This window comes from Carcharhinus amblyrhynchos, chromosome 1 (assembly GCF_965287045.1).
Source record: "Carcharhinus amblyrhynchos chromosome 1, sCarAmb.v2.hapA, whole genome shotgun sequence".
NCBI classification, from domain to species: domain Eukaryota; kingdom Metazoa; phylum Chordata; class Chondrichthyes; order Carcharhiniformes; family Carcharhinidae; genus Carcharhinus; species Carcharhinus amblyrhynchos.
The window spans coordinates 71,278,450-71,290,539 of record NC_137324.1 but is presented as its reverse complement, the minus strand read 5'-3'; the positions used below and the strand labels follow the sequence as shown (position 1 = coordinate 71,290,539).

The 12,090-nt window shown below is 42.7% G+C and overlaps 1 protein-coding gene across 7 annotated transcripts in view; it reads left to right on the top strand.

Moving 5' to 3' along the window:
• fat1a (FAT atypical cadherin 1a) overlaps window positions 1–12,090 on the top strand; it is a 215,094-nt gene that overhangs the window by 117,108 nt on the left and 85,896 nt on the right. For all 7 annotated transcript variants that reach the window (XM_080186730.1, XM_080186775.1, XM_080186757.1 and 4 more), the window contains exon 5: window positions 10,928–11,257. In XM_080186730.1, coding sequence (XP_080042856.1) covers window positions 10,928–11,257 — 330 coding nt within the window. The remainder of the gene's footprint in view (window positions 1–10,927; window positions 11,258–12,090) is intronic.

Here is a 12,090-nt window from a genome sequence, read left to right as displayed (position 1 = left end):
GCATTTGGCCTGTCATGGGAGCATTCACTCCCTGCTAAAGCATCACAGACTATTGCTGCTTCCTCCCAATTGCCAAGTAGGCCTGAGGTCCATTATCTGGTGTGCTTCCTGCTGTCCTGTTTCAGCTCAGAGATTATTCTCTGCATCTAGTTTGTACTGGAAGACCATGAGGAGAGATTGAAGAAACTGAGTTTATATTCTCGATAGTTCAGAGAAATGAAGGCAATCTCATCCAAAATTCACAAAGAGCTGAACAAGACCAATTTAGGAAACATGTATCTCCTGCTTGGGGTGTTTTAGAACCAAGGAACATAGAAAATAGGAACAGCCCTTTGAGTCTGCTCACGCCATTTAGGACTCGGATGAATAGAAATTTCTTCACTCAGAGGGTGATGAATCTTTGGAATTCTCTACTCTAAAGAGCTCAGGAGGCTCAGCTTTGGGCATGACTGTTTCAGGTGGCACTATGGCCAATGATATTTTACAAGGGTGCACGTTATGGAGCCAGGATCTCCAACTAAGTCAGGCATTAGGTCCTTTGTGCATCAGGTGATCCAGTCAAAGAGAAGTCCAAGAAGTCAGTTTTAAGTTATCTTTGAATCCAGGAGCAGCAGAGTCCACAGAATGAACGGGGCCACTCTGCAGATAGTCAATCAACCCCACCAAAATATGGATTTCTTTGGTTGTGAGTTATTTCAAGACCATTATTTTCATCCCACAATGTAATGCTGCCCATCAATATTGGGTTCTGTCCCTCAAAATGCAAGTGACCTCCCTTTGTCACTGTTGCACATTCTGGCTGGTGCACTCTTTCAAGTAGAATTTTAAAACTGCGGAACTTGGAATATACCCTTTTTCCTGGAATTTCTCCTTGGAGACAGGACACAAGGGCTAAATTTGTTTTTGTCTCAGAAACCCAACTCCAGTGAGGAACTAACTAAGTTCCCAGGGATGAACCATTGATTAAATCTATTTGGGCAGGAATGGAGGGAGATTTCAGACACACAAAGCAGCCATCATTGTGCCTGCTGGTCCCCTGAAAAAATGAGTCTGTGACAAAATTTGATGCCACAAAGGAAGTGGAGGTTTAGCACTTAATATAAAAAAGGATAGTCAGAGTTTTTATAAATATATAAAAAGGAAGAGGCTGACTAGGGTGAACATTGGACCCGTAGAGGATGAGAGGGGGGACTTAGTGGTAGGGGATGGGGAAATGGCTGAGGCCTTGAATAACTTTTTTGTAAGGGTCTTCACGGAGAAGGATGTGAATAATTTGCCAGGTGTTAGCGATGGAAAGATGGTAGGAGTGGAGGGCCTGAATGACATTATTGTTACTAGAGAGGCAGTGCTCGAAAGACTGGAGGGACTGATTGTGGACAAGTCCCCAGGACCGGATGGAATGCATCCAAGGGTTCTGAAAGAAATGGCGGAGGTGATAGTGGATGCCTTGGTGATTATTTTCCAAATGTCGCTGGATTCCGGGGAAGTGCCGGAAGATTGGAAAGCGGCTAATGTTACGCCGTTGTTTAAGAAGGGTGGCAGGCAAAAGGCAGGGAATTATAGGGCGGTTAGTTTAACGTCTGTTGTAGGTAAAATGTTAGAATCCATGATCAAGGAGAAAATAGCGAGGCATCTTGAGGGTAATTGCTTGATAGAGCAGACGCAGCGCGGTTTCGTTAAGGGGAAGTCGTGTCTGACGAATTTATTGGAGTTGTATGAGGATGTGTCTAGGGCGGTGGATAGAGGAGAGCCGGTGGATGTGGACTTTCTTGATTTTCAGAAGGCGTTTGACAAGGTACCTCAGAAGAGGTTATTGCAGAAGGTCAGGGGGCATGGAGTTGGGGGTAGGGTGTTAGCGTGGATAGAGGATTGGCTGTCAAATAGGAGGCAGAGAGTGGGGGTCAATGGGTGCTATTCGGATTGGCGGTTGGTGACTAGTGGAGTGCCCCAGGGGTCGGTGCTGGGGCCTCAGCTATTTACCATTTATATAGATGATCTGGAGGAGGGAACCGAGTGTATGGTGTCGAAATTTGCTGATGACACCAAGATTGGTGGAACGGCAAATTGTGCGGAGGGTGTGGAGAGTCTGCAGAAGGATCGAGATAGGCTGGGCTAATGGGCCAGGAACTGGCAAATGGAATTTAATGTTGGCAAGTGCGAGGTGGTCCACTTTGGTAGGAATAATGGTAGGAAGGACTATTACTTACATGGCGAAAAACTGCAGCAGGCGACGGTGCAGAGGGACCTCGGGGTCCTTGTGCATGAGTCGCAAAAACCCAGCCTGCAGGTGCAGCAGGTAGTCAGGAAGGCTAATGGGATGCTGGCCTTCATAGCGAGGGGGATTGAATATAAAAGTAGGGAGGTCTTGCTGCAGCTGTATAGGGCATTGGTGAGGCCGCAGCTGGAGTACTGTGTGCAGTTTTGGTCGCCGCACTTACGCAAGGATATTTTGGCCTTGGAGGGAGTGCAGAGGAGGTTTACTAGGCTGATGCCGGAGTTGAGGGGGTTGAGCTATGAGGAGAGGCTGAATAAACTAGGCTTGTACTCGTTAGAGTTTAGAAGAATGAGGGGAGATCTCATTGAGATGTATAAGATGATGAATGGGATGGATAGGATAGAGGTGGAGAGACTCTTCCCGCTCAGAAAGGACAGTAGGACTAGGGGACACAGCCTCGAGATAAAGGGGGCGCGGTTTAGAACGGAGCTGAGGAGGAACTTCTTCACTCAAAGGGTGGTGAATCTTTGGAATTCTCTGCCCGTTGAAGTGGTGGAGGCTGCCTCGCTAAATATTTTTAAGACACTGGTTGATGGGTTTTTGATAAGCGAGGGGATTAAGGGTTATGAGGAGAGGGTGGGAATGTGGAACTGAGCCGTGACAAATCAGCCATGATCTTGTTGAGTAGCGGGGCAGGCTCGAGGGGCTAGATGGCCTACTCCTCCTATTTCTTATGTGTCTAGGGCGGTGGATAGAGAAGAGCCGATGGATGTGGTGTTTCTTGATTTTCCAAAGGCGTTTGATACGGTGCCGCACAAGAGGTTATTACAGAAGGTCGGGGGCATGGAGTTGGGGGTAGGGTGTTAGCGTGGATAGGGGATTGGCTGTCAAATAGGAGGCAGAGAGTGGGGGTCAATGGGTGCTATTCGGATTGGCGGTTGGTGACTAGTGGAGTGCCCCAGGGGTCGGTGCTGGGGCCTCAGCTATTTACCATTTATATAGATGATCTGGAGGAGGGAACCGAGTGTATGGTGCCGAAATTTGCTGCTGACACCAAGATTGGTGGAAAGGTAAATTGTGCGGAGGGTGTGGAAAGTCTGCAGAGGGATCTAGATAGGCTGGGCGAATGGGCCAGGAACTGGCAAATGGAATTTAGTGTTGGCAAGTGTGAAGTTGTCCACTTTGGTAGGAATAATGGTAGGAAGGACTATTACTTACATGGGGAGAAACTGCAGCATGCAACGGTGCAGAGGGACCTCGGGGTCCTTGTGCATGAGTCGCAAAAACCCAGCCTGCAGGTGCAGCAGGTGGTCAGGAAGGCGAATGGGATGCTGGCCTTCATAGCGAGGGGGATTGAGTATAAAAGTAGGGAGGTCTTGCTGCAACTGTACAGGGCACTGTTGAGGCCGCAGCTGGAGTACTGTGTGCAGTTTTGGTCGCCACACTTACACAAAGATATTTTGGCCTTGGAGGGAGTGCAGAGGAGGTTTACTAGGCTGATGCCGGAGTTGAGGGGGTTGAACTATGCGGAGAGGCTGAATAAACTAGGCTTGTACTCATTAGGGTTTAGAAGAGTGAGGGGAGATCTCATTGACACATATAAGATGATGAATGGGATGGATAGGATAGAGGTGGAGAGACTCTTCCCGCTCAGAAAGGACAGTAGGACTAGAGGGCACAGCCTCAAGATAAAGGAGGGATGGTTTAGAACGGAGTTGAGGAGGAACTTCTTCACTCAAAGGGTGGTGAATCTCTGGAATTCTCTGCCCATTGAAGTGGTGGAGGCTACCTCGCTAAATATTTTTAAGATGCGGGTTGATAGGTTTTTGATAGGCAAGGGGATTAAGTGTTATGGGGAGAGGGTGGGAATGTGGAACTGAGACATGACAGATCAGCCATGATCTTATTGAATGGCGGGGCAGGCTCGAAGGGCTAGATGGCCTACTCCTGCTCCTATTTCTTATGTTCTTATGTTCACCCATGAGGGAGAGAAGAGAGCATTACAGGAACCACTTTGTTGTGCAGCAATTCTCTTCAGAGCCATTTCCCACTGCCTCCCTCTTCCTCTCTTCACCACCTCCTCATCCTCTGATGGCCGTTTGCTTCCTGGTCCTCACCGTCCTCAAAGTCCACACATCTCAGGCAGGCCATGTTATGGAGAGCAGAGCAGACAACTACAACAGCTGAGATGCATGCATCACCTGACCAGTCCAGGCAATGGACCTAGTGTTTCCTAAGCCCACAATGCGCCATCAGTTGTGAATCTGATGGGTTATCCAATATATAAAGAGGGCATCTGGCATGTGGATGATGCATCGGTATACTGTAGTAATCTGCAGGTCTTTTTGCTCCTGCGTTTGGATCCTTCTTGTCTTTTGTCCTTCTCCTCTGCCCTCATGATGTCCAGAGCTCTGCCCTTCTGTTGCAGACTGCTGTTTCTCATCTGTAGTGCCCTCAACCTCTCAAGTTGTAGCACTCATTCTAGCCTTCCTGGTGGAGTCCAAGGTGCTGTGCCCACTGCTTCAATACATTGGTGATGCTGGAAGGATGACAGTCCGGAACTGAGGTTTCAAAGTCCTTAACGCTAACTGCTGCTCTGACCTATGAAAGGCTGCAACGACTTGAACTTGAAACTTCAAAAGCATCTTTACTTACTTTTTAAACTTTTCCCTCCTCCATGACTTTACCCAGATGTGATCCTCACCTCAATGCAGCTGGTTTGACACGGAACAGCTGCTAAACCTGCTGGGAATGTTGAAAACGTTTTAGGAGATGGGCTCTTAATTGGCCCTTAATGATATTAATTGCTGTGATAGTAGGTGCAGGCTGGTTCAGAGGCCTGCACTCTCCACCCGCCTTTAGGAAGATCATTTAACTTTTTTTTAAAACTTCCCAGCCACCGTCCCAGGCTAATTGGGGCTGTGGACATCTCGCCCTGTTTGTTTGTTAATCAAAGGGATACTGGGATAAGACTTTTATTGAAAGTGTGTATTTGTAAGTGGTAACTACTCAACTGATTTGGGGGAAGAAACTTTGATTTGTAAATGATAAATGTTTGTTATCAAAACTTTTTGGCTGTGAGGGCTTTTATTTTGTTTAAAAGGGTCACTTGGTGCAACAAGTAATTCCATTGTTGTCAAATACCAGAGTGCATTACGGTAATTTGGGTTATTATGCAATATGTTGTGATTCAGGAAGTTTGACTGCTTTGATTCTTTCGGTGAAGATTCAGGTCATTGAGGGGAACCTCATGGCTTTGATCACTGTTGTATTTTTCTAATTATCTACTTGATAGCTATGGGAGTGATTCCAGGGTGCCATATGAAATGCGCATGATAAAACAGCAAATTAACTTACCTACATAGAGCTTGTTTTCTTTGGCCTTGAATGAGTAAGCTTCCAAGTATGAATTGTAATTAAGATCATTTATTATTCCACAACAGTATAAACAATCCAGTACTGGGAGTGATAGATCAGAATATTGCTTTCAGGTCTTTTTCCTTTGGAATGTATAAGTTAGACGTGTTCAAAAATCTGCTTTTTGGTGGATGACATTTTAATAAATGCTGAGACATTTAAATATTTTAGGGCTGAACAAAGGATTTTTGGGCAGGCATTTTGAGATGTTTTTGGACAAGAGAGCCATTGTGCTTGAAATTTTTGCTGTGTCTCAAGTTCATTAAGTTGTTATTTTAGCCCAATTTCTGATTGGTATAGTTAACCAACCAAGGCTTTAAGTCCTTTCTGCTAGCTGCGAATATGTATATGTGTACATCTTTTCTATTACACGATTTGTCTGTAAGATTTAATTTGATTTTACTGCTTGTTTCATTTATCTCCTCCTTTCTCATGGTACAGCCATGGCTTGTGTCTTATCCATGGGAAATTTAAAAACCATATTCTGGAGTCTGGAACTCATTTCCCCAAAGATTATGTGTGGATGCTGGGTCAACTGAAATTGATAGGTTTTTGATGGGTAAGCGTATCAATTGATTCAGAAACAAAGGTTGGTAACTGGGGTTGATGCACAAGTTGAATGGCAAAATAGGTTTGAGGGGCTGAAAGGCCTGCCCATGTTCGTTTCCACCAGTGCTTTGAATGGATTTCACAGGGAACTGACTAGTCTCAAATTACAATTGCTGTAAAGGCACTCATGTGTCTTTTCAGCCCATACTGACTAGTTCTTTGTCAAGTTTGTCGTCCTACCTGGCCACAGACTGTGGATAGTATTTTAATTATCAGCTACTATTCAGCATGAAGTTGAATTGCTTCTTTTGTGTTTTGTGACTTGTTTATTCATTCTTGGACAACCTATTTGTTACTTGGGCTGTGCTTTGTTGCCTTTAGCTGTCTTTTTCATGGCGCTCATTTTTGCCAGAGAACATAATTTCAAGGAACAGTCTTGTATCTAGATCCTTTTGTGTTAATGGCTAAAATATTCCTTTTTTACCTGGACAATACCTGTCTACCGGTTTAACTTTTACTTAATGAAACTCTTCTGTTGGTAATGTAATACATTGTTAACTGTTATGCACAATGTTGCGGTTTGCAAAGTGAAATATAACTGGATTAGTCTGAAATCTGATATTTTAAAGAATGAATCAGCTAATTTTGTACCTTCCGGGCAGCCTTTAGTTGGGTGATGGTTTAGTTAGAAAGTGGGCCAAATTGTGCTCAACTATTGAGCATAATTAAATGTCCATTGACTAAATGTGGTCTGATGCCTTTGTTTACTAGGTAAATGGTTATTGACCAATATAAAATGCACCATGGTGGGTGGTATATTTGCAGGCTGTGATCTCTTCATGTAATGTGCTTGCCTGTCTGTTTCATCTTGTTTTCTCCTGTTCAGTAAAATACTTGGCTGATTAATAAAACAAATAGAATATGTGGGTTGTGGGGTAGACAGAAGGATTAAAGGATATGAAAAATCAGCCTCCTTTCAGTGCAAATTAAAATCATGTCCCCTGAATGCCTTCTGTCTGGGAATGAACAAAAGAGCTCTTGGGTGCAGAAAGCACAGAAGCCATGATAAATGGATTAAATATATACAGACTGATCCACAAGATTTTCAACAAAACTGAAATTAGATCCAAGAAATTCTCAATGCAAAACATAATTTAATGTTATTGCTTTCTTTTGCAACGAAAATGGGAAATACAGATCTAACAGTCCCTGAAAGGAGAGGAAACATTCAACTGCAAAGAGCCTTTGCTTAAAATGTTCACCCATTTTCATTCACAGTAAGTCTCACAACTCCAGGTTAAAGTCCAGCAGGTTTATTTGGTAGCATGAGCTTTCACGAGGTGTGAATTGTCTCAAGCCAGGAACAGTGTCAGTGGTAGCCATGATGTGGAGATGCCGATATTGAACTGGGGTAAGCACAGTATGAAGTCTCACGACACCAGGTTAAAGTCTAACCGGTTTGTCTGGTGACACGAGCAGTCAAGGGCATTCAGCCTCCGAACTTTGGGTAAGGGTTCCCCAAGGCAGCCTTCAAGACACACGACAATGCAGAATCACCGAGCAGAAACTGATAGCCAAGTTCTGCACACATGAGGACAGTCTCAACCGTGATCTTGGGTTCATGTCACACTATCTGTAACCCCCACGATTTGCCTGGGCTTGCAAAATCTCACTAACTGTCCTGGCTTGAGACAATTCACACCACATTAACCTATGCTTAACAGTCTCTCCACTTTCATTGTCTGCACCCTTAAACACTTGATTACCTGTTAAGAGTCGCATTCCAACTATTATTTTGTAACTGAGTCTGTGTCTATATATACCCTGTTTGTGAACCCAGCTTTGAAGGGGCAGCGCTCTGAAAGCTCATGCTACCAAATAAACCTCTTGGACTTTAACCTGGCATTGTGGGACTTCTTACTGTGCCCACCCCACTCCAACGCTGGCATCTCCATATCATCTTCATTCAGATGCTGTATGGATTTGTGTTTCAAGTTTTCTTTGGGCAGTCAAACTGGAAATAATGCAAAGTTAAATAATTGAACAAAGATTTCCGATTTTTTTAAAAATCGCTGTCATTCCTCCAGTGTCTCTTGCAGACATAATGTTGGTGGAAGTTACAGTTCTTGTTCTAAAGGTTTTGCAATAAATTAAATTGAAACACAAAAAGATTCTAATAAAACACCATTCAATTATTCCACCTTTATGCCACAATTAAGAGTTCCGTCATTTCAATCAACAGTGTGCAGAATAAGATTTAACATGCTCGCTTTCTAGTCTGAGATACTGGCAGACTCCCAAAGCAGCTGCCTTTTGATATGAGCAAACCAACTACATGTGGTGAAATTTCAGTCATTGCTAATTTTACTGAAGGAAAATTCATGTAAGTTTTAAATATGAGCTTTACTTTCTAGCCATTACAATTTGCCAGTACAATAATGAACCCTGGAATTTTCTGCCCTCGTCTGCATAAGACATATGACATAGGAGCAGAAGTAGGCCATTCGGTCCATCAAATCTGCTTCATCATTCAATGAGATTATGGCTAACCTGACCTAATCTGAAACTCCATTTTCCCGCCTTACCATAACCCTTGATTCCCTTGCTGATTAAACATCTGTCTGTCTCAGTCTTGAATATACTTAATGACCCAGTCTCCACAGCTTTCTGCAGTAAAGATTTCCCCATCTTCACTACCCTCTTGAGAGAAGAAATTCCTCCTCATCTTCGATTTAAGTGGGCGACACCTTACTCTGAGATTATGCCCTCTGGTCCTAGACACTCTCATAAGAGAGAAACAACCTCAGCATTTACCCTGTAAAGCCTCCTAAGAGTCCTATAGTTCTCAATAAAGTAACCTCTGATTCTTCTAAACTCCAATGAGTACAGGCCCAACCTACTTAACCTCTCCTCATAAGAAAAGCCCTCCATACCCAGGATTAACCTCGTGAACCTTGTCTGGACTATCCCCAATGCCAGTGTGTCTTCCCTTAGATAAGGGGACCAAAACTGTTCCCAGTATTCCAGGTGTGGTCTAACTAGTGCCTTGTATAGTTTTAGCAAGATTTCCATATTTGTATGTACCACTCCCTTTGAAATAAATGTCAACATTCCATTTACCTTCTCAATTACCTGCTAAACTTAGGTGCTAACGTTTTGTGATTTATGTATGAGGGCCCTCAAATTTCTCTATGCAGCAGTTTGAAGAGGCTGGGAGAGGATTTGAGAGAGGTGTTCAAAATCGTAAGTCTATTGGACAGAGTAGATGGGGTAGAACTGTTTCTGCTTGTAAAAGGATCAAGAATAATTGGACATGGATTTTAAAATGATTTGCACAAAAAGAAAATGTGATGTGAGAAAAAACATTTTCATACAACGAGTGGTTTGGGTCTGGAAGTGTGTTGGTGGCAGGTTCAAGAGGGCATCAGATGAGACATGATATAGCCTTACACACTGTCAAACTCTCTTTAATATGCTCAATCATGTGTACACATTACAACACCAGCAGAAATTTAGTTGTTCCCTACATAAACTGTCCTTGTGTATATTTTGAGCATACTTGTCAATTAGCACAGATTAGTGAGCAGTTTTGGTCACCTTATCTAAGAAAGGATATATTTGCCATAGAGGGTATACGATGGAGATTCACCAGACTGATTCCTAGGATGACAGGATTGTCGTATGAGGAGGGATTGTATCACCTGGGCCTGTATTCACTGGAATTTAGATGAGCGAGAGGGGATCTAATTAAAACTATAAATTTCTGACAACAGGCTAGATGAAGTGATATTGTTTCCTCAGGCTGGAGGATCTAGAACAAGGGTTCACAGTCTCAGTGTACAGCATAGGCAATTTAGGACTGAGATGAGGAGAAGCTTCTTCACTCGGAGAGTGGTGAACCTATGAAATTCTCTACCATAGAAGGCTGTGGAGGCCAAATCACTGAATATATTTTAGAAGGAAATAAGATTTCTAGACTCTAAAGGTATCCAAGATGCAGGAAGAGTACAGGAGTATGGCTTTGAGATAGATGATCAGCTTGATCATGTTGAATGGGGCAGCAGGCTAGAAGAGCTGAATGGTCTCCTCTTACTCCAATTACTAACTATTGATGTTTCTAATGCTGTGGATATTTGCCTGCAAGAAAGTTGGCTGAAAGCGCTCAAAGATATTTCACTTTCAGCTCCGGAAAAGGTATGAACTTAATGGGTGGGATTTTACGGCCTCATACGAGCAAGACCAGAAATTTCTGTCCAAGGTCAATGGATATTTCTATTGTAAGATTCTGGTGAATCAATTTGCTTAGGAGCATACAGAGATCTTAAGGGTGAAAAGCAATTATGGAACTGAATTTCTTAACATATTTCTTAATTCCGTCAAAGAAATTTACCATTTACTAATTTAAATGATTTAAAGCCCATTAAAACCTGAAATCCCATTTGTTTACATCTTGTGTTAAAATTTAGTGTTCATGCTCAGATGTATCTTTCCTTTTTGTCTTTATTTCCAGTATAAAAATATTGATCACTGTCGCAAAATATTGAAATTACTGGGTCTCAAATTATTTGACTTGGAGTAAAGCAAAAATAAGAAAATTGTTTTATTTGGTCGGGCAAAAAATACTACTTATTTTGAACTAATGAATATAGTTTCTTCCATTTCATGAGAAAGTGAATTCTAGTACTGTGTAAAACTAGGTGATTTAAAAAGCTCATAATGTGCTTGTTTTTCTTGCTGTTTTAACAGGTGACAATTACTGACAATGGCAACATGCCAAAATCTACCATTGCTAGAGTTATAGTCAAGGTGTTGGATGAAAATGACAACAAACCTCAGTTCTTGCAAAAGTTCTACAAAATCAATCTCCCAGAGAGAATAAAACCAGAACGAGAGAAATCGGTTAAGCGAGAGCCCATCTTTAGAGTAATCGCTGCTGATAAAGATGAAGGTCCAAATGCAGAAATATCTTACAGCATTGAAGAAGGAGATGAACAGGGCAAGTTCTTTATTGAGCCTAAAACTGGTGTTGTCTCATCGAAGAAACTTTCGGCAGCTGGGGAATATGATATTCTTACAGTGAGTATATATTTATGTATATATGTGATTGTGTATGGATTTTGTATGTATGCCTAAACATATGTATGTGTGTATGTCTATGCATTGAGTTCGTTTGCATAGACTCAGAAATTCAGGTAGTTCCAGTTATGGGCAAGTGGAGGTGAAATTTTCCTTTGCTGCACCTGCAAAGTGCAGACTGTGGATCCCCCCAATATTGCACCACCAGGTTCATTTTAATGCAACTGGCAATAAGATTCAGCCAGTGAAGAGAAATGCAAATTCGAGGTACAGCTAGTGTCACAATAGCTTTCAGCTAAGTGCATTGGGACTGGAAATTGGCTTGGACTGGGTATTTGGATCGTGTTCCGGGCACATGGAGAACGATGAGATCGGGTTGAGGTGGGGGGATTAGTTGCACAGCATGGCTGTGTTGAGGGGGAGTGAGGAGGAGGGATGGTTATCAGTTCCTTCAATGTGCCTTAGGGGAAAACATTTGGTTCTCATTCTGTAAGTTACGTAACTTTTTGGGGCCTTGTAGGTGATTGCTAGGCCTAATTTCCTGACTCAGAATAAGCAAATCATAGAGAAGGACTGTCAAACAAGCATACAGAAAAGGGGTATATTGCCTGTTTCAAATGCAGATAAAAACAGATGCTTTGTTCTTACTGAATATAAAAAGCAGTTCACTTTCAGCTGGAAATGTGTGAGTGTTGTTTAGCTACCATACTAGTGCCTTGGTGGTCCATGTGGTGGTAATTTTTCCCAAAGATAGGTCCCCTGGTCATTTCTCCAGGCTTTACAAGTCTTCTAATTTCCTCTTCAGTTGCTTGTAAAAGCCTTCCATTTTCAAC